Source organism: Ostrea edulis, chromosome 10 (genome assembly GCF_947568905.1).
Source record: "Ostrea edulis chromosome 10, xbOstEdul1.1, whole genome shotgun sequence".
Taxonomy (NCBI): domain Eukaryota; kingdom Metazoa; phylum Mollusca; class Bivalvia; order Ostreida; family Ostreidae; genus Ostrea; species Ostrea edulis.
In genome coordinates, this window is record NC_079173.1 from 46,183,102 (window position 1) to 46,207,179 (window position 24,078).

The 24,078-nt window shown below is 35.8% G+C and overlaps 1 protein-coding gene across 2 annotated transcripts in view; it reads right to left on the reverse strand.

The window, feature by feature from the left end:
- Nucleotides 1-202: 202 nt before the first annotated feature.
- Nucleotides 203-24,078, reverse strand: part of LOC125682792 (uncharacterized) — a 196,451-nt gene continuing 172,575 nt past the window's right edge. For both annotated transcript variants that reach the window (XM_056151560.1, XM_056151561.1), the window contains 3 exons: nt 19,887-21,522; nt 3,534-3,648; nt 203-3,307 (listed from right to left, as the gene is read on the reverse strand). In XM_056151560.1, coding sequence (XP_056007535.1) covers nt 3,536-3,648; nt 19,887-21,489 — 1,716 coding nt within the window. In that variant the 5' untranslated portion in view covers nt 21,490-21,522 and the 3' untranslated portion in view covers nt 203-3,307; nt 3,534-3,535. The remainder of the gene's footprint in view (nt 3,308-3,533; nt 3,649-19,886; nt 21,523-24,078) is intronic.

The window sequence follows — 24,078 nt, forward strand, 5'->3', positions numbered from 1 at the left end:
TTTTATTTGATGAACCCTTCAAAATGATACCATATATAATTACAAATATTCCACCATCCAATAATTAGAATGTTAGATATGAAATATGGTCATTATACATTGAATACTTTAAGTTGAGATGGTATACTTGGCATGTTCAGCTCATTCAAAACACAGATCAAACTTGATTCAAGACACATTTAAAACAAGACAACACTTTGGGTCTTTTTATGTACACAATCGTTTCTTTTTATTTTAGCAGACATGCATAATACAGATAGAAAATATCTAAAACATTTACATGATTGAAAATTGTTTTACAAACTAGTGGCCCATGGGCCACATCGCTCACCCGAGTCACCTTGGCCCATATCTGAAGACTCCATATATATTTGCATGTAAAACCTTGGTCCCTATTATGGCCCAAACTACCCTTTGCAAACTTGAATCTTCACTATGTCAGAAAGCTTTCATGTAAATGTCAACTTCTTTGGATCAATGGTTCTTGAGAAGAAGATTTTTAAAGTTTTTCCTATATTTGTATGTAAAACTTTCACCCCCCCCCCCCACTTGTGGCCCCATTCTACACCCCGGGGGCCATGATTTGAATAAACTTGAATCTGCACTATGTCAGAAAGTTTTCTTGTAAATATCAGCTTTTCTGACTCAGTGGTTATTGAGAAAAAGATTTTAACTATATATTTGTATGTAAAACTTTGACCCCCCTTGTGGCCCCATCCTACCCCCGGGGTCCATGATTTGAATAAACTTGAATCTGCACTATGTCAGAAAGTTTTCTTGTAAATATCAGCTTTTCTGACTCAGTGGTTATTGAGAAAAAGATTTTAACTATATATTTGTATGTAAAACTTTGACCCCCCTTGTGGCCCCATCCTACCCCCGGGGTCCATGATTTGAACAAACTTGAATCTGCACTATGTCAGAAAGTTTTCATGTAAAAATCAACTTTTCTAGCTCAGTGGTTCTTGAGAAGAAGATTTGTCCTATATATTTGTATGTAAAACTTTGATCCCCTATTGTGGCCCCATCGAACCCCCGGGACTCATGATTTGAACAAACTTGAATCTGCATGATGTCAGGAAGCTTTCATGTAAATCTCAGCTTTTCTGGCTTAGTGGTTCTTGAGAAGAAGATTTTTAAAGTTTTTCCCTATATATTTGTATGTAAAACTTTGATCCCCCTTTGTGGCCCCATCCTACCCCTGGGGGCCATGATTTGAACAAACTTGAATCTGCACTATGTCAGAAAGTTTTCATGTAAAAATCAGCTTTTCTGGCTCAGTGGTTCTTGAGAAAAATATTTTTAAAGATTTGTCCTATATATTTGTATGTAAAACTTTGATCCCCTATTGTGGCCCCATCGAACCCCCGGGGCCCATGATTTGAACAAACTTGAATCTGCATTATGTCAGGAAGCTTTCATGTAAATCTCAGCTTTTCTGGCTTAGTGGTTCTTGAGAAGAAGATTTTTAAAGTTTTTCCCTATATATTTGTATGTAAAACTTTGATCTCCCCTTGTGGCCCCATCCTACCACCGGGGGCCATGATTTGACCAAACTTGAATCTGCAATATGTCAGGAAGCTTTCAGGTAAATTTCAGCTCTTCTGGCCCACTGGTTCTTGAGAAGAAGATTTTTAAATGACCCCACCCTATTTTTGCATTTTTGTGATTATCTCCCCTTTGAAAGGGACATGGCCCTTCATTTGAACAAACTTGAAAACCCTTTACCCAAGGATGCTTTTGGTCATGTTTGGTTGAAATTGGCCCAGTGGTTCATGAGAAGAAGATGAAAATGTGAAAAGTTTACAGACAGACGGACAGACAGACAAACGGACGCCGGACAAAATGTGATAAGAAAAGCTCACTTGAGCCTTCGGCTCAGGTGAGCTAAAAAATACATCATAAAACTTATATAGACAAGAGATATTTCTAAAACGAATATGCCACTCCCCACCCATGGTGCAAAATTGAAAAGAGTTATACACACATCATTTAAATGATAGTATCATTAATTCAAAATATTGAGCAGACAATATCTTCCTATGTCAAGAGCGGATTGACCATGTGACCGAAAAATCAATAGAGGTCATCAACTCCTGAAAATGTACCAGTGTACCAAGTTTGATGTATGTCAAGCAAAGGGTTCTCAATATATTGAGCAGACAGTATATCCGAATGTCCAGTTTGACCCTTTACCTTTGACCATGGGACCTCAAATTCAATAGGGGTCATCTTTTTCTAAAGATATACCAGTGTACCAAGTTTGATGTCTGTCAAACAAAGGGTTCTCAAGATATTGAGCGGACATTATATTCCTATGTCCAGAGTAGACTGACCCTTGACCTTTAACCTTTTGACCTGAAAAACAATAGGGGGCCTCTTCTCTTCATAATCAACATACATATGAAATATTATTACGATCAAGTGAATGGTTCTCAAGATATTGGGTGGACAACGTGATCTACCGACCGACAGGTACAAACCAACATGCCCCTCTTCTTTGAAGGGAGACATACAAATGTCTCTCATCAAGTCAATACATACAAATGTAATAAATAAAGTGTGAAAATGAAGGTTTGATCAATGAATCACATGGAGGTTATAATCAACACAAAATCACGAATACTTGCTACAATGATCAACATTAATGTTTGTCTGCCATCACTGACTGATAGATGTAATCAATGTCGACCATCACTAGATTAGGAAATGTAATTAATGTCCACCATCACTAGATGAGGAAATGTAATCAGTGTCCGCCATCACTAGATGAGGAAATGTAATCAGTGTCCACCATCACTAGATGAGGAAATGTAATCAATGTCCACCATCACTAGATGAGGAAATGTAATCAATGTCCACCATCACTAGATGCTGAAATGTAATCAAGGTCCACCATCACTAGATGGGAATAATGTAATCAATGTCCACCATCACTAGATGAGGAAATGTAATCAATGTCCACCATCACTAGATGAGGAAATGTAATGAGTGTCCACCATCACTAGATGAGGAAATGTAATCAATGTCCACCATAACTAGATTAAGGAATGTAATCAATATCCACCACCACTAGATGAGGAAATGTAATGAGTATCCACCATCACTAGATGGGAATAATGTAATCAATGTCCACCATCACTAGATGAGGAAATGTAATCAATGTCCACCATCACTAGATGAGGAAATGTAATCAGTGTCCACCATCACTAGATGAGAAAATGTAATCCGTGTCCACCATCACCAGATTAAGAAATGTATATCAGTTTCATTGGCTGAAGGAATGGTAATGGTAATTGTATGTCATCTGTAAAACATGAAATACAATCATTAAGACATATTTCTGTAAACTTGCGAGAAAACACTTTTCTAAAGAATGCAGGAGTCACAAAATTAGCATTTCATTAAGCGTAAAAACACACTAAAATTTGAAATTGATCTTTTGTACGTTTGCATATTAAAATTTTAATACAATTTTAAAGCCATTTTTCTCTTTAAGATTATGTGACACCACTGGGAATATTAATTCTTACATCTACACCAAGATACACCGCTGGCAACATGTTTTAGGATCAGCTTCTCCCCTGGCGTCCTTGTCATCAACGTCAAATTTCCCCCTGGTGTCGTCTTCCTCACTGTCTGGATAGTCTAAGGGTATAAAAAATACAGAATGTAATCAATCAGAAATCCTACATCACATGCCAAGATACCAACATGCCCACTCGGTCATCTAAGTATCACTACTCCAAAAGAAAACTTATCACTAGCAATCTTGTCACAGTTTGTCTATAACTGAGGCAGAGGTTAAGCATTTAATCTTGTAGAAATGGGTCCAACCTACCACAGACAACATCAATTCTATACTGATCAATGTAATTAATGATTGATCAATTATCTAAATTGATTCAATCATTTAATTACATTAATCACGCATTGCATGACCTGATATTCGAGGCGATAGGCCTATGGGTCACATTGCTCACTTGATCAGACACTAGCGGCTTTTTCTTCTTGATTCATAACAAAAAATCATTACTGTGCATCCATTCATACTGGTCATGTAGGAGTTTAATTCAAGTCACATCCACACTACTGTAGTATAATAATTGTATAGTGAGAAGATTTATTTTGTAGCATGTGACATTCCCCTGGGGCCAGTGTACCACTTACTGCATTACAAATATACAGTGTATCACTTACTACATTACAAATATACAGTGTACCACTTACTGCATTACAAATATACAGTGTACCACTTACTACATTACAAATATACAGTGTACCACTTACTGCATTACAAATATACAGTGTACCACTTACTACATTACAAATATACAGTGTACCACTTACTGCATTACAAATATACAGTGTACCACTTACTGCATTACAAATATACAGTGTATCACTTACTGCATTACAAATATACTGCATTACAAATATACAGTGTACCACTTACTACATTACAAATATACAGTGTACCACTTACTGCATTACAAATATACAGTGTATCACTTACTGCATTACAAATATACAGTGTACCACTTACTACATTACAAATATACAGTGTACCACTTACTGCATTACAAATATACAGTGTATCACTTACTGCATTACAAATATACAGTGTGCCACTTACTACATTACAAATATACAGTGTATCACTTACTACATTACAAATATACAGTGTACCACTTACTACATTACAAATACACAGTGTACCACTTACTACATTACAAATATACTGCATTACAAATATACAGTGTATCACTTACTACATTACAAATATACAGTGTATCACTTACTACATTACTAATATACAGTGTACCACTTACTGCATTACAAATATACAGTGTACCACTTACTGCATTACAAATATACAGTGTGCCACTTACTGCATTACAAATATACAGTGTATCACTTACTGCATTACAAATATACAGTGTATCACTTACTGCATTACAAATATACAGTGTACCACTTACTGCATTACAAATATACAGTGTACCACTTACTGCATTACAAATATACAGTGTTAAATACATATCACTAGTTATACATGAATCTAAACAATGTATTCTAGTTGACCTTTGACCTTTGCAATCACAATTTCTCAGTGACAAAAATTGGGATGGCAATGTATCCAACTGGAAAATTCTGAGATGATAATTGTTGAACCGAGAGCATTATATTAAATCTAACGTTAGAAGTGTTGATTGCATGCGTGATTTATCTTCATCTTCACCTAATGCACGAAAACCAACTACACTCAACATCCAAGTGTCAGATCTAATAGAAGATATGAGATCAAATGAATATTAAAGGATATACAAAGCACTAAAAATGACCAACGACACGAACAACAGTGAATTGTTAAATTCTCGGGTAGACCTCTCCCTTCCTCAGAACGATAGAATTTCTACATAAAAATGAAAACTAAATAGAAAAGCAAACTAACACCTAAAGTAAACTACAAAAGCTGATAACAAACAAAACGTCTCCATGTTGAAATGAAGTCGTAATTCACAATCCTTGTAATATAAGTATACAATCTTCTTTGGAACACTGCTTCCCGATTTCACAACAATCCTAAAATCTAAATGTCTTTAACTAAAGAACATTGTCTACATTTGACATCAACCTCCAAACCTAAAAACCTAAAAACAAGAGACCCATGGGCCACATCGCTCACCTGAGTCACCTTGGTCCATATCAGAAGATTTTCCATATCTATTTGCATGTAAAACCGTAGTCCCTATTATGGCCCCAAACCTACCCCTGGAGGCCATGGTTTTTGAAAACTTGAATCTACACTATGTCAGAAAGCTTTCATGTAAATGTGAACCTCTTTGGCCCAATGGTTCTTGAGAAGAAGATTTTTAAAGATTTTCCCTATATATTTGTATGTAAAACTTTGATCCCCTATTGTGGCCCCATCCTTTTCTTGATTATCTCCCCTTGGAAGGTGGCCTGGCTCTTTATTTTAACAATTTAGAATTCCCTTTACCTAAGGATGTTTTGTGCCAACTTTGGTTGAAATTGGCCCAGTGGTTGTTGAGAATAAGTTGAAAATGTGAAAAGTTTACCGACGGATGGGCACCGGAATACGGGTGATCAGAAAAGCTCACTTGAGCTTTCAGCTCAGGTGAGCTAAAAAATGCTAACAAAAGTCAGATTTTGATTTGGTGAACAACAAGAGGCCCATGGGCAACATCGCTTACTGGATTCACATTGGCTCGTATTTAAAGATTTTTTCCTATATATTAGCCTGTTAATCTTTGATCCCTATTGTGTAGGGCTGTCATAGTTCCAAACATTTTCAGGTCGGGTCGGTTCTAAATTTTAAACTTTGGATTCGGGTACATCGGTTTGGGTTTACATAACTTGTTTTAACAAGAGATGTTTGTAAAACACATATGCCCCCCATGGTGCAAAATTGAAAAGGGTTATACATAAACATCATTTAATTGATAGTAGTATCATCAATTCAAAATATTGAGCAGGCAATATCTTCTTATGTCAAGAGTGAATCGAGCATGTGACCTAAAAATCAATAGGGGTCATCTACTCCTTATGCTGTACCAGTGTACCAAGTTTGGTGTCAATCAAGCAAATAATTCTTAAAATATAGGAGACAGCATATTACTATGTCCAGTTCAACAATTGACTTTTGACCTCAAAATCAATATGGGTCATCTTCTCCTGAAGATGTACCAGTGTACTAAGTTTGATGCCTGTCAAGCAAAAGGGTTATCAAGATATTGAGTGGACAGTATATTACTATGTTCAGTTTGACCTTTGACCATGTGTCTTCAAAATCAATAGGAGTCATCTCCTCCTGAATATACACCACTGTATTAAGTTTGATGTCTGTCAAGCAAAGGGTTCTCAAGATATTGAGCGGACAGTATATTCGAATGTCCAGGTTGACCCTTGACCTTTGACCATGCGACCTCAAAATCAATAGGGGTCATTTTCTTCTGAAGATGTACTGGTGTGCCATTTTTTAATGTCTGTCAAGCAAAGGGTTCTCCAGACATTGAATGGTCAGTATATTTCTATGCCCAGTTTGACCCTTGACCTTTGACTATATGACCTCAAAATCAATAGGCGTCATCTGCTCCTTAGGATGTACCAGTGTGCTAAGTTTGATGTTTTTCAAGCAAATTGTTCTCAAGATATTGAGCAGACATTATATTCCTATGTCCAAAGTAGATTGACCCTTGACCTTTTGACCTGAAAAACACTAGGGGTCCTCTTCTACTCATAACCAACCCACATATGAAATATCATTATCATCAAGTGAATGGTTCTCAAGATATTGAGCGGGAAACACATGGTCTACAGACCGACCGACTGACAGTTGCAAAACAATACGCCCCCTCTTTTTCAAAGGGGGGCATAAAAATCTAATATACAGTTAAAATCAAAAACCTTTATTGTATTTCTTACAATAATTACTTGGGGACGTGGACTGAGGTTTAGACTCGAAAACCATGGTACTAGACACAGCATTATCACTTCTTCTCATTTCCATTCCATGTTTTCAATGTTTTGTCATTGACGATGTCGAACCTGTGGCGTATTTTCAATGCGTTTGACATATCTTACATACTGTCATTGTTTATAGTTCTGTCCAAAATGCCATCATCTGACCATTGGTCAAAATATAGCCACCTTTAGGATTTTGACGACATTTCTTTTCAACGGATTTCTAATATTGATTCTATTTTAAAAAGCAAACCCGAACCGAAATACAAAAAAATGGAACCCAACCCAACCCAAACAACACAACCCGCACGGTTTTTGGTTATTTTGGGTACCTGTTGCAGCCCTACTATTGTGGCCCCAACCTACTCCCACGGCCATGATTTTTTTTCCAAAATTGAATCTGGACTATGTCAGGAAGCTTTCATGTGAATGTAAACTTTTCTGGCCCAGTGATTTTTCAGAAGAAGATTTTTAATGATTTTCCCTACACACATATATATAAATATATATATGTAAATCAACTTTGATCCCATATTGTCGCCACAGTGTACCCTCAGGGCCATAATTTCAACAAATTTCAATCTGCACTATGTTACTAAAAAGGAAGTATTGATGTAAATTTCCACTCTCTTGGTCTAGTAGTTTTTGAGAAGATTTTTAAAGATTTTTACTATTTATTTCTATGTAAAACTTTGATACCCCCCCCCTCTTGTGGCCCCATCCTGCCCTGGGGACCATGCTTTTTACAAACTCAAATCTGCCCAAGGTCAGGAAGCTTTCATATAAATTTCTACTTTCCTGTGTCCCAGTAGTTTTTGAGAAGATTTTTAAATATTTTTCCAAAATATTTCCATGTAAAATTTTGATCCCATATTGTGGTCCCATCCAACCTTCCAGGGTCCATAATTTTAACAAACTTGAATCTGCACTATGCCAGGAAGCATTCTAGTAAATATCAGCTTTTCTGGCCCGGTGGTTCTTGAGAAGATTTTAAATGGCCCCACCTTATTTCTGCATTTTTGTGATTATCTCCCCTTTGAAAAGGACATGGCCCTTCATTTGAACAAACCTAAAAGCCCTTAACACAAGGATGCCTTTGGCCAAGTTTGGTTGAAATTGGCCCAGTGGCTCTGAAAAAAAAATCCAAAATGTATAAAGTTTAAACAGACGGACAGGCAGACAAACGACGGACAACAGGTGATCAGAAAAGTTCACGAGAGTTTTCAGCTAAGGTGAGCTAAAAACCTAACTGCAAACTTATTCCCTTCATTTCCACATGTTTGGATCCCATTTACCCAAGGCTGTTCTGTACTAAGTTTGATTGAAACCCAGTGGTTCTGGAGACGAGGTTGAAAATGTGACTGTAAAGTTTAGAGACAGACTGATATATGACAGAGAACAGGTGATCACTTTTTTGTGAAGTTTGAATGATTATCTACTAATTAATTTTACTTGGCCTTACAGAGAACGGGTGATCGGAAAACCTCACTTAAGTTCATGTGAACTAACAAGAGGCCCACAAGTCTTAACAGTTACCTGAATATTAAAACCCAAACGTAACCAATACACGCGCGGTTTGGCACGCGCCTTCGTGTACCCCCAGATAAGTATGGGGAGCAAACTATAAGAAGTTTGAGAGAAGCCATTTGATATCCAATCCATATAATTTCGTTGCTTACCATTCCTTAGCTGCTGTTAGAACAAGAAAGACGTCAGGTGAGACTTTAACTTTCATTATAAATACTATGATGTTGTTTTAAAAAAGTAATGTGTGTGGTATATAAAGCAGAATAATAAATCGTACAATGGGCCGGCATGTCTCAGTTAAAAAAAAAAACAAGAGGCCCAGGGGCCTTATAGGTCACCTGAGTATTATGTAACAACCTTCCAATGTTTGAATTAGGTTTGTGTTTAAATATAAGAATTTTACTTTTGGATGGAAGAAACATTGAATAGCTATGTGGTCAGCCCCGCCTTTGCACCAGAACCCCTGACCCAGGGGCCATAAATTTCAGTTTTGAAAGAAGCATCCTTGATCATCATTATCATACTATTAGTTTGTCTACTTAATACCCAGCAGCAGAGGAGAAGATTTTCAAAGAAATAAAATGCATTTTCACTATATGATCAATAGGGCCCAACCCTAATACCAGAACCCCTGACCCAGGGGCCATAAATTTCACAATTTTGAAAGAGGCATCCTTGCTCATCATAATCATGCTATTGGTTTGTCTACTTAATACCCAAGGACAGAGAAGAAGATTTTCAAAGAAATAATGTATTTTCACTATATGACTTATAGAGCCCCATCCTAGCACCAGAACCCCTGATCCAGGGGCCATGAATTTCACAATTTTTAACAAGAGGTACTGTGAGCAATGCTCACTAAGAATACCCCCCGCTTACCCCAATCTCCCAAAGGGTGTTGGTAATAGGTATAAACTACCTCTTTTCTGAGTGTTGCTACTTCGATGTCCAGTGCGCATGACCTTTGACCTTTTGACCCCAAAGTCGATAGGGAACATCTTCATCCCATGGGTAGTCCATATGTATGATATGGTGACTGTAGGTGGAAAGGATAACGTTTTAGAGCCTGGAAACCATATTGCTACTTCAATGTCCAGTGCGCGTGACCTTTGACCTTTTGACCCTAAAATCGATAGGGATCATCTTCATCCCATTAGTAGTCCATATGTATGATATGGTGACTGTAGGTGGAAAGGATAACGCTTTAGAGCCCGGAAACCATATTGCTACTTCAATGTCCAGTGCACTTGACCTTTGACCTTTTGACCCCAAAATCGATAGGGATCATCTTCATCCCATTAGTAGTCCATATATATGATATGGTGACTGTAGGTGGAAAGGATAACGCTTTAGAGCACGGAAACCATATTGCTACTTCAATGTCCAGTGCGCTTGACCTTTGACCTTTTGACCCCAAAATTGATAGGGAACATCTTCATCCCATGGGTAGTCCATATGTTTGATATGGTGACTGTAGGTGGAAAGGATAACGCTTTAGAGCCCGGGAACCAGATTGCTACTTCAATGTCCAGTGCGCTTGACCTTTGACCTTTTGACCCTAAAATCGATAGGGAACATCTTCATCCTAGGGGTAGTCCATATATATGATATGGTGACGGTAGGTGGAAAGGATAATGCTTTAGAGCCCGGAAACCATTGCGTCTACAGATGGACGGACGGACAGACGGACAACTGGATTCCAGTATACCCCCCCACAACTTGTTGCGGGGGGTATAAAGAGGCATCCTTGCTCATCGTTACCATGCTATTAGTTTGTCTACTTAATACCCAGAGACAGAGAAGATTTTCAAAGAATTTCTACATTTTCACTATATGACCAATAGAGCCCCACCCTAACACAAGAACCCCTGCCCCAGGGGCCATGAATTTCACAATTTTGGTAGAGGGCTCAATGCTCATTATAATTATGCCCACAGTTTGGCTTCTTGATGTCCAGGAGTAAAGAAGATTTTTTAAAATTACACTCATTTTGATGGTTTTTGCCATTTTGACTATATGACCAATAGAGCCCCACCCTAACACAAGAACCCCTGCCACAGGGGCCATGAATTTCACAATTTTGGTAGAGGGCTCAATGCTCATTATAATTATGCCCACAGTTTGGCTTCTTGGTGTCCAGGAGTAAAGAAGAAGATTTTTTTAAAAATTACACTCATTTTGATGGTTTTTGCCCCACCCCTCAGGCCCCAGGGGGGCAGGGACCACGAATTTCACAATTTTTGTTCCCCTTCACCCACAGATGCTATAATAATATAATGCTATATGCCAAAATTGGTTGAAATTGGTTCAGGGGTATCAGAGAAGAAGCTGAAAATGTTCAAATGTTAACGCAGGACGAACGACGACGGACAAAAACAGATAGCAATAGGTCAATAGGTGGAAAGGATAATGCTTTAGAGCCCTAAAAATGGGCTGAAACGTCTGGACCGAAGTGATGATCTATAAAAACCAAAGAAATTGATCCATGAATGTTGTTATTTTTAACATTTGGGCCGAAATGTCACTGGGCCGAAGTGTCAATTTACTATAATGTGGAAACGCAATAAGGGTGATGTTGGCAAAATGAACAAGATGTGTTTGTGAACACACAAATGCCCCCAATAATGGCCAATTCCGAAGATGGCCAAGGTCACCAGGGCAAATATCTTGGTACCAGTAGAAAGATATTGTCAAAAGAAACGCAATAAGGGTGATGTTGGCAAAATGAAAAATATGGGCCGAAGTGTCTCATACGGAAATATCTTGGGCCGAAATGTCTTTGGGCCGAAGTGTCTCAAAAATTTGGGTTGAAGTGTCAATGGGCCGAAATGTCTGACATTCGTTTTACCGATTGTGTACACGTATTATATTTACTTTTCATTACATTACAATGAAGGTACGATATAAACAAGAGGCCCACAGGCCTTATCAGTCATCCGAGTACTAGTGAAAAATGATCTTTATATACTCCCAAAGGCTACATGAAATCTAGAAAGAAAGAAAATCCTACTCTGAATATCTAAGCTAAATTTTAACATTCAGCAAAAGTATAAAACAAGATGTGTTCTTACAACTTCAATGCCCTCATAAGTGCATACACTGATGAAATGCTTCACACAATATAATAGGCATAATAAGATTATAATATTGAAATGTAATTATGACTAATTTGGACCCATCCTAGAATAAAAACCCTGGGTTGTGAAATTCACCATTTGTTGTTCATCTTTTTTCTGCTATTCCTTAGTATGCAAATTTTATACAGTTTTATACAGTATTAGCAAACTTACATATATAAACATTATAATACTAAGATTGTACCCACCCTGGGGTCAAAACCCTTACCCCGGGGATCATGAAATTGACAATTTTGGTAGAAGCCTTCCTGCTTTACATCTTAATGCATTTAGTTTTACTTAAACATGTGCCGTTCTAGAAAAAGAGGACAGTTTTTGTCCTGCACCCAAGGCCCCAGGAGTGCAGAAATCCTGAATTCTACAATTTATGTCTCACTTTTTCCAAAGATGCTTCATACGAAATTTTGAGGGGAAATTTTTTTAGGTGTGCGGTAGTACCGGTATACCGGTATTTTTCTGGTACCGGTATGTACCACGGTACACGAGGCGAAATCTCGATATATTCAAGTCTGATAACTCTTAACAAAAATATAAAAATTGAAACAAGAAAAATAATTAAAAGAAATTTGTGTACGCAGTGACTCACATTATTTACATCGTTCCCTCGTGGTGATGTAATGAAAGGCAAGTCTAATAACTGTACACAATCAGCAAAACATACGAAGTATAAAACGCAATGATTTGATTATTAATGATATGAAAACAAATCAAAATTAAAGAAAAAAAATAATAGAAAACATTTCATTAAGTAATTATTTTAATATATACGGTAGATTATAAAAATTGTTTTTATGTTAATTGGTTTATATGGGTCGAATATCATTTCCGCCTATTAGGCAAACCCCCAAGTTAAAAAAATATATAAAATGGCAGATGCAGATTTGTGCGTTCGAAACCACCGTTCTTCGAGCGAGTACAAATTCCTGCCAATTCTGAACGGCGAGTTAATGTGTTTGAGGTGCAAAAATGTAGGAATTGTGGTCGAAGAACAAGAACACATTCGTGCGCACATGTTCTCATTATTGTCTTTAGAGAAAAGGACAGGCATATCCTACATGTAGAAGTTCTCGTCATTCGCGACTCTAAGAACTTGACTTTGAGATCGTGTCAAATAAATTCCACAGGTTTCCCCCTATTAATTATTTTGATTGTCGTCCCAGTCAGTAGTCTAGTCACAGTCGATTCTATTCATGATACAGAGACACTGCTATATTGTATGTACGATATACTTTTATGTTTGGATTAAACTTTTGTTCTGTTAACTGCATGGTTTCAAAATAGATTTAAATAGGATAGTTTCCTTATTATTTATATTTGAATAAATTAAATGCAATTTACAATCAATAAACTAATAACTGCTCATTATACACAATAAATCACAACTAAAATCCACTAAAATTGAATCATAAAACTAAAAGATTAAATCTGCGGTATACCATGGTATGTACCGCGGTATTTTGCAAATACCACAGTATACTGCGGTACATTTAGTTTCTGCGGTACCCAACTCTAAAAAAAAATTGGAATTATAGTTATCAAGGGAAAGTTAAAAATTAGTCAATTTTTATACAGTGAAAATCACTGGAAAAATGTTTAAGTCCAATTATAATACAAAATTAATACATATAAATTCAAAGATTTGGATTAAAAATGACTAAAAAAAAAAAAACAATTATAATACATTGAAAAATCACTGAATTTTTTAAAGTCCAATTATAATACAAAATCAATACATATACATTGAAAGATTTGGATTAAAAATTACTAAGTTTTAAAAAAGGAATACAATTTTAATACAGTGAAAATGACTAAGTTTAATTTTGATACAAAAATAATATGCTTGAAAAAAAAAAAAAAATGAAGTCCCTAAAAATACAAAAATAATATATTGAAAATAATCTAAGTCCAAAATGATACAAAAATAATACCCTTTAAAAAATCAAAGTCAGAATTTAATGCAAAAATTAGTTACCCAATCTTTAAATTTTTTTTTGTGATACAAAAATAATATATTTTTTCTGTATTAATTCAAAAAAGTACAAAAATGACTGTATTAATAATATATTAAAAATTTACTTTCATGTATTATTTTTCAATATGGAGTCTATTGTTCACACATTTAATACCTGACAATATTGGCCCCACCCTGATACTAAAACCCCTACCCCTGGATAATCAAATTTACAATAATAGTAAAGGACTACTTGTTATTTTTAGCTATTCAATTAGTTTTAATTTAGTATCAATGGCACTAAAGAAGATGTTATTTAAGTGTTTTGCACATAAGCACTATATAGTAAGTTTGGCCCCACCATGCGATCAGAACCGCTGGCCTACCCTGGGAATCATGAAATTTACAACTTTGGCACAAGCCTTCCTGCTCTAGTTTCCCATGCATTTAGTTTTTTGTAGACATGTGCAGTTCTTAAGAAGATTTTTGAAAATTTGTCAACTTTGGGTAGTTTTTGCCCTACTCCAAGGCTCCAGGGGTGATGGAGTCATGAGATTTACAATTTATGTCCCCCTTGTCCCAAAGCTGCTTCATACCAAACTTAAAAAAGAATTGGACTGGTAGTTATCAAGAAGTTAAAAATGTTCAATCGTTAACGAATGACGGACGACACATGACGGCGGACGACAACCATTTGCAAAAAGTCACCTGACTTAACTCAGGTGACCTAATAAAGTGAGTCACTACGTACACACATTTCTTTAATTATTTTTTGTTTTATATATATATTTTTTTATTTTAATTCAATTTTATATTTTTGTTTATAGCTATAAGATTTTAATATATAGGGATAGTTTAACTCCTGTACCACAGTATATTCCGACACCAGAAAAATACTGGTACACTGGTATACCGATAATACTGTGCACCCGCTAAAAATTGTATTATTCAATGAATCATATAGTGAAAATTAGCACTGCACTGCAGAAATAATTTTGAACCTTGGGTGTGTAATATATATACTTGATTACACAATTTCTAATGTAAGTGGCACAAATCTTTCATAAATCTACATTTAAAGTCACATAAACACTTTCATTTTGAAAGTGTTTTTGGAGGGGGGACATTCATCAAAATATGTGAATTCACTCATTAATGAGATTTGTAAGCTATAGAACCCCTAAAATCATGGGACCTATTCAACACAGAGACTGGGTGTAATGTACATGTTAAATGTCAAACAGTACACAATGTAGATTTTGTCCACACCTGCTGCAGAAATTAATGCCATTCCAGGGAAATACACAACATTTTACAGAAATACACAACATTTTACAGAAACACACAACATTTTACAGAAATATACAACATGTCACAAGCCAAAGCTGTGTTGATATCACTGATATTTACATTCTTGACAGCTGTGAAAAATAATCATTTTTATCATTCTTAAATTCATAAATTTAGCTGAAGAAAACAAAGAATTCTGAAATTTATCAGGGAGCACAATTAAAAGTAACTCTGATTATAACTCACACTATGAATAAAACTAAACACTAAATTTAATTATAACTCACCCTGTAATTAAAACTAAGCACAACCTATAATTATAATGCATTGTAATTAAAACTGAACATTAATTACCACTATTTATATCCTGCACTGTAATTAAAACTAATCACTACTTCTAATTATAACCCACACTGTAATTAACACTAAACACTACCTTTAATTATAGCCCACACTGTAATTAACACTAAACACTACCTTTAATTATAGCCCACACTGCAATTAAAACTAAACACTACCTTTATCTATAACCCACACTGTAATTAAAACTAAACACTACCTCTAATCATAACCCACACCGTAATTAAAACTCAACATTCTCTATAAATTTATAACCCAGACTGTAATTAGTACTAAACATTACCGCTAATTATAACCCACACTGTAATTAAACCTAAACACTACCTTTAATTATAACCCACACTCTAATTAAAACTAAACACTACCTCTAATTATAACCCAGACTGTAATTAAAACTAAACACTACCTCTATTTATAACCTATACTGTAATTAAAACTAAACACTACCTCTAATTATAACCCACACAGTAATTAAAACTAAACACTACCTTTAATTATAACCCACACTGTTATTAAAACTAAACACTACCTTTAATTATAACCCTAACTGTACTTAAAACTAAACACTACCTTTAATTATAACTCACACTGTAATTAAAACTAAACACTACCATGACTACCTCTATAAATTTATAACCCAGACTATAACTAAAATTAAACATTACCTCTATTTATAACCCACACTGTAATTAAAATTAAACACTTCCTCAAATCATAACTCACACTGTAATTAAACCTAAACACTATCTCTAATTACAGTACCCGCAACGTTATTCTTGACATGATAAACGATAGAACACGATACACGCACGATAGGATAGGATACACGCACGATACGATAGGATACACGCACGATACGATAGGATACACGATAAACCTGATAAACGCAAAACCTGATAAACGATCTTCACGATAGACCTGATAAACGCAAAACACGATAAACGATCTTCACAATAAACGGAAAACCTGATAGAAATGTTGTAAATTTAGAAACGGTTTAGACGGAACGAAATTTTGATACCTACAACATAATTACATTATGTTTACATTATGTTGATAATAATATTGAAGGATTTCAATGTTCATTATATACCTACATTACGGACAAAACGGATTTCTTGTTTCCCGCGTTCTCGCGATGGGAAAAAATCTAACGCGGTAATCTATAGGTAACTCAGGAAAACCGCGTTCTCATCGCGGGATGACTATCAGCTACCTGTCCCCGTCGCGGTAACATTTGTTTAAAACATTGATCGGTTTTGTACCATATAATTTCTTTAATCCACGGTCGTACGGTTTTTTTTGTTGTTTTTTTTTCTAATGCCATCACAGCTAAAATTAAAAAAAAAAAAATAATAAAATATATACGGCATTGAATTCATTATTTGATATCTATATGAATTTTATCAGCCAATGATTCTAAAACTTATATTGTCACCTAATGTTTAATATATAGATTATACAGGGAATTAACTAAATGTAATATAATGTAGTGATATCATGCTTCAGTAGCTCTCTTATGCTAATGTATATTACCTTGAGTATGAAATAAAACCAAGTAATATTGTGCGTGTAGCGAGGAGGGAGTTATTTTGCATCAAGTTCTAAGTTCACGGCTCATTCAACATCTCAAGTTATTTTCATAACGACCGCTTTAAAAAAAAATCAACCGCACTACACCTGTTAGATATTTTTACACTATGATTGATAATTGATAGTCATAAGTAATTGGAACATATTTATTTGAATTGATATTTTGTTAACAAAACATAAATATACTGTTTAAAAAACATAAACAAAACCCGGCTTGTTTTAAATTCGCAATTTTGAAACGCTTAGTGTGTAAAAAAAAAAATTCAAATAATCATCAAAACCAACATAAATTTCCAGTATCTACACGTACGAGTATTGGTACATGTGTACATGTACAAGGTATATAAAAAACAAAACAACGATGACAGCGGAATCGTGCCCAGTTGAGCAGAATTTTGGGGGATGCAACACCCTTGCACCCTTTTAAAACTTAATCTTCTAAATGTGTGAAATACAATGTCCCTGAGAATGTTAGCTGTCAAAACACGGGTGATACACAAAATCAGATATAAGGACGCGCACAAGTTCAGCAGTTGCTATATAAGTAGCATACACGTGGAAAAAAAATCGGAAGAAAAAGAACCATTATTAAAATATACATGTATGTGATAAACAATGTAATTTACTTATTTTTCCTTTCAAATCGGAACTCCCTATTTTTCTGTTAGTATTAATTACAAATAACTGTTTCTAGACAGACAAATGTTTATGAACTTCAGAAGGAGCTTTCAGATTTACTGTGCTCGGTTTACTGTCCTACTTTCCAGACTACTTCGAATTAAATTGTGATAAATTTTCACTCTCTCTCTGGACAGACAAATATCTCTTCTTCTGCCTTAAAATCGACAACTTTATGTTCTCCTTCAAATATACCGTCTTTCCTCGATTCCTAAAAATAGCTTCTTTAACAAAACGAATAAAGGTTTCGGAAAGTATCGTACTTTTCCATTAGATTTTATAAACGATCCCGATAGTTTCCGAAGCTACACGATAAACGATTTTAACGATAAACGGAAAACCTGATACACGCAAAACACGATACACGATAGACCTGATAAACGCAAAACACGATAGAAAACGGAAAACCTGATACACGATAGGATAGGATACACGCACGATACGATAGGATACACGCACGATAGAGCACGATAGGAATGTCAAGAATAACGTTGCGGGTACTGTATAACCCACACTGTAATTAAAACTAAACACTACCTCTAATTATAACCCACACTGTAATTAAAACTATACACTACCTTTATTTATAGCCCACACTGTAATTAAAACTAAATACTACCTCTAATTATAACCCACACTGATTAATCATGTTTTTTTGTTGTTGTTTTTTTGTGAATTCTAAAAACGTTGAACTTTCAATAAATTTGAAATCACAATACTTTTCTCAAATCAATAACATCAAAACGTATGACTTTTCAATACTTTACACGACCATTTCTCACGATAAATTAAAAACTAATTACATACGTATATATACATAAACACACACATACATATATAAACACACATATATACATACATATATATATATATACACACATATACATATATAGACACACACATATATATATATTTAAATCATACACTATATTACTTTTAAGAAAATTAATATATAAGACATATAGATATACATTCATATACATAAATTCGATATTTATAATACTATCACAAATATATATAAATATGGTAGAGATATTTTTCAATCATGTTAATGCAAACTAAACACTAACTCTATAATTACAACACACACTGTAATTAACACTAAACTTTACCTCTAATTATAACACAAACTGTAATTATAAAAATAAACACTACCTCTAATTATAACCCACACTGTAATTAAAACTAAACATTACCTCTAATTATAGCCCACACTGTAATTAAAACTTAACACTACCTCTATTTATAACCCACACTGTAATTAAAACTAAACACTACCTCTATTTATAACCCACACTGTAATTATAAAACTAAACACTACCTCTAATTATAACCCACACAGTAATTATAAAACTAAACACTACCTCCAATTATAACCCACATTGTAATTAAAACTAAACACTACCTCTAATTATAACCCACACTGTAATTAAAACTAAACATTATCTCTAATTATAACCCACACTGTAATTATAAAACTACACACTACCTCTAATTATAACCCACACTGTAATTAAAACTAAACACTACCTTTATTTATAACCCACATTGTAATTAAAACTAAACACTACCTCTAATTATAACCCACACTGTAATTAAATCTAAACACTACCTCTAATTATAACCCACACTGTAATTAAAACTAAACACTATCTCTAATGATAACCCACACTGTAATTAAAACTAAACACTATCTCTAATTATAACCCACACTGTAATTAAAACTAAACACTACCTCTAATGATAACCCAAACTGTAATTAAAACTAAACAATGCATCTAATCATATCCCACACTGTAATTAACATGTGTTTTTATATTGACTGATATAGTACAATAAACTACAGTACTACTAGTACTTACCAGTCAGAGAGTACCTCCTCTGTAGATATCTATATACAGACACTGTGTTGGTGTACCATGATCCGACCCAGAGAAGGTGAGTTTTATCATCATAGTTCAGGCTCCATGGTGTGTTTATCCCGTGTTGTCGTGTCAGTAACAGAGACAGGAAGTGACCGTCCTTGTCAATCATCTGTACTGTGTGGGTGTTATCATCACACACCAGGATGTGTGACAGCGCGTCTGTACAGATTCCCCATGGTGCTAGTGATGATCCTGATGGAGGTTCTGTGTAGGAGAATCGATGTCTCCCCCCGCGCTCTTTCACCACTACAGCACCACGGTCATCATTAATCCTGTCAGACACAATGATATCACCGTTATTGTTCTCTGTGATATAGAGAGGAACACTATACAGTGTGTGACCTGTGTTGTCGTGTTCTATGGTCAGGATGTGTTGACCACTACTGTTGTACCGGGTTACCTTGCCTGTCTTTGTATCAATGTTCCACATCCCCACCATCAGATCTCCAGTGGACGGGGAGCAGTACACACACCGTGGATACCATGGTGATGTACTCTGTATCAGTCTGGTGACTGTTTTATTGTCTGTAGACAGTTTGTTGATGTTATAATCACTGTCTATATAAATCAGTTCACCAGAACTGTTCACTGTGTGTCCTCTATACCATCCTATATCTGTCACACGGTGTATAGTGTCTCCTGTTGTGTCTGTCAAGATGAGATTGTTATAATCAGAGACCCAGACCCGATCTGACATCACACGAGATATGTGTACCACACGACTAACACCTGTCACACAGACAGACGTGTGTAATACAGGTGTGGACATCAGTTTCACACACTCGTCTATTCCTACTTGTCGTTTTCCTGTTGTCATTTGGATTTCTGTGATGACACTCAATAACTGACTAGGACTGTTCTTTATCTGGGGGACACGACTGGTCTTTATAAACAAGAGGAATTGTACCGCTCTGTTTGCTGATTGTTCATATCTGTCTTCATAGTTCTGTAGGTGAACTAGTTGTCTGTTCATTTTTCTCTTCTGTTGTTGTATTCTATCAATCAATAAACCTCGGTATCTTGTTTTAACATCACATACCACAGTGTCAATCAGATCCTTCAGTCTCTGGGCTTTTGTTGACATCTGTGATTGACGGTGACAGATTTGTGGGGGACAAGTTTGGATATCAGTTTGGATTCCTGCCAGGAGAACACGACAGTTATAGAGAGTCTCACTTCTGATGTTGTCAATGATTTCTCGGTGTTGTTGTCGCTTTGTTTGATAGGCTGTTCTAAGATCCAGTATTTGGTGTTTTCGGTGCTCTAAACATCGGAAACAGACAGAAAGTTCACACGACTGACAGAACATTTCATAGAACCTGTCTGGATGTCTGACACAGATCTCTTGTCTGGGGATGTAGTTAAACTTCTCACGGTAAATCACAACATCATGGTGTTTGGTATGTAGATCAATGACATGTTTCTTTTTACACTGTAAACACAGATCACGTTTACATGTGTTACAGTAAAATTCAGTGTCCCTCTGACATTGAGAACATTGTCGTACTTTTAGCTGAGTACTGAGTCCTAGTGTGGCCATGATGTGGAGGGTCTGGGTCTTTAAGAATACAATCTGAAATCAAATACACAGTATAAAGCTAGAGAAACTGGAAAGTAGCAATCATTGAATTTACATTCATTTTTACATAATACATATTCCAAGAGTTACATCATTTTGGATATAAACATTCCCATCATGTGATTAATACATTTAAATAGATCTCCATAGTTTACTGAATAATTTTAATTGACCCCTTTTCTGCATAAACAAGAGGATGACACACATCGCTCACCTGAGTCACCCTGACCCTACTGTTGTTAAGCGGTTATGATTTTTTTTCTAAGCTTTTTTTATCATATAGTTGACCCAAACTTAGCCCCAAAGGGTCAAGACAAAACCAACTTGAATTCACACAACATGGAGATGCCTCGATACCAATACAAAAATAATGTGATAATATGACCTTGTTATTGTGGAGAAAGTCAAGGTCACAAAGTCAGATATCATTCTTTGAAATGAAACGTCTTTTCATACGATATCTACAAGTATGTAGAAAATAAGAAAGCTCTATCTTAACTGATATTAGGAAATATTGAGTAGGTTAGGTTTTCTTAACAGTAAGTTTTTCTCTAAGGTCTTGCCAAAGGATATCTACATGTATATAGAAATCAAGCACAATTTTTTTTCTGAAAAACGTCAGGAAACATTGAGTTTTCTGAAAAGGAGACCAATCTCTAAGGTCAAGGTCACAAACAAACTCTGCCATAAAAAGATCTTGTCACAAAGAAAGTAAATATGAAAAATGAGGGTCTTATAACTCACTATTCAAAAGTTAAATTAGAATTATGCAGAGACCTATATCCAGGACAAAAACAATCCCCCCCCCCCCCACAGGGAAATGGGAACATTGAATCAACACAACTTGGGAGCATTTGAATTTAGATGGATTTAATGTGGCCCTGCTCCTCTTGAAAAATTCCTTTAAATTAAGTGTCTGCATATTCTCATATAAAACGTTTATCTCCTATCGTGGTACCACCCTACCATTAGGGCCCCTGACTTGAACAAACTTGAATTTGAACTGCGAGTAAATAATTGCATATTAACATGACTAATCATTACCCTTCTGTTGGTGAGATGAATATTCTCAAAAATATTTCCCTATCAACACTTATGTCACACTTTGATCCCCTATTCTCTCCCCACACTATTTTGGGGTGGGGGAGCAGCTGGGATTGATTTGAACCAACCTGCATTTTCACTACGTAGGGATGCTTGAAAATCAATATGACTAATCATGGCGCTGTTTTTCTTGAGAATAACACTTTTATATAATCTCCCTTTATATCCCCACGTAATACTTCAATCCTTAATTGTAGCCCCACAATACCCCTTAAAACATGATTAATCCAGTGTACCCCACAATACCCCTTAAAACATCACTAATCAGTGTAGCCCCACAATACCCCTTAAAACATGACTAACCCAGTGTACCCCACAATACCCCTTAAAACATGACTAATCCAGTGTACCCCACAATACCCCTTAAAACATGACTAATCCATTGTAAACCACAATACCCCTTAAATTATGACTAATCCAGTGTAGCCCCGAAATACCCTTAAAACATGACTAAACCAGTGTACCCCAAAATACCCCTTAAAACAAGGCTAATCCAGTGTAGCCCCACAATACCCTTAAAACATGACTAATCCAGTGTAGTCCCACAATACCCGTTAAAACATAACTAACCCAGTGTAGTCCCACAATACCCCTTAAATCAAGGCTAATCCAGTGTAGCCCCACAATACCCCTTAAAACATGACTAATCCAGTGTAGCCCCACAAAATCCCTTAAAACATGACTAACCCAGTGTAGTCCCACAACACCCCTTATAACGTGACTAATCCAGTGTAGCCCCACAATACCATTAAAACATGACGAACCCAGTGTAGCCCCACAATACCCCTTAAAACAACGGTCACCCAGTGTAGCCCCAAAATACCCCTTAAAACATGACTAACCCAGTGTACCCCCACTATACCTCTTAAAACATGATTACCCCAGTGTAGTCCCGCAATACCCTTAAAACATGACTAACCCAGTGTACCCCATAAAATCCCTTAAAACAAGGGTAACCAAGTGTAGAACAACAATATCCGTTAAAACTTGGCTAACCCAGTGTAACTCCACAATACCCCTTAAAACATGACAAACCCAGTGTAGCCCCACAATACCCCTTAAAACATTATTAACCAAGTGTGCACCCACAATACCCCTTAAAACAGTATTAATCCAGTGTAGCCCCACAATCCCCTATAGAAAATGACCAACCCAGTGTACCCCCACAATACCCCTTAAAACATGACTAACGTAGTATACCCCACAATACCCCTTAAAACATGACAAACCCGGTGTAGCCCCACAATACCCCTTAAAACATTACTAACCCAGTGTAGCCCCACATTACCCCTTAAAACATTACTATTCCAGTGTAGCCCCACAATACCCCTTAAAACATGACTAACTCAGTGTACCCCCACAATACACCTAAAAACATGACTAATCCAGTGTAGCCCCGCAATACCCCTTAAAACATGACAAACCCAGTGTAGTCCAACAATACCC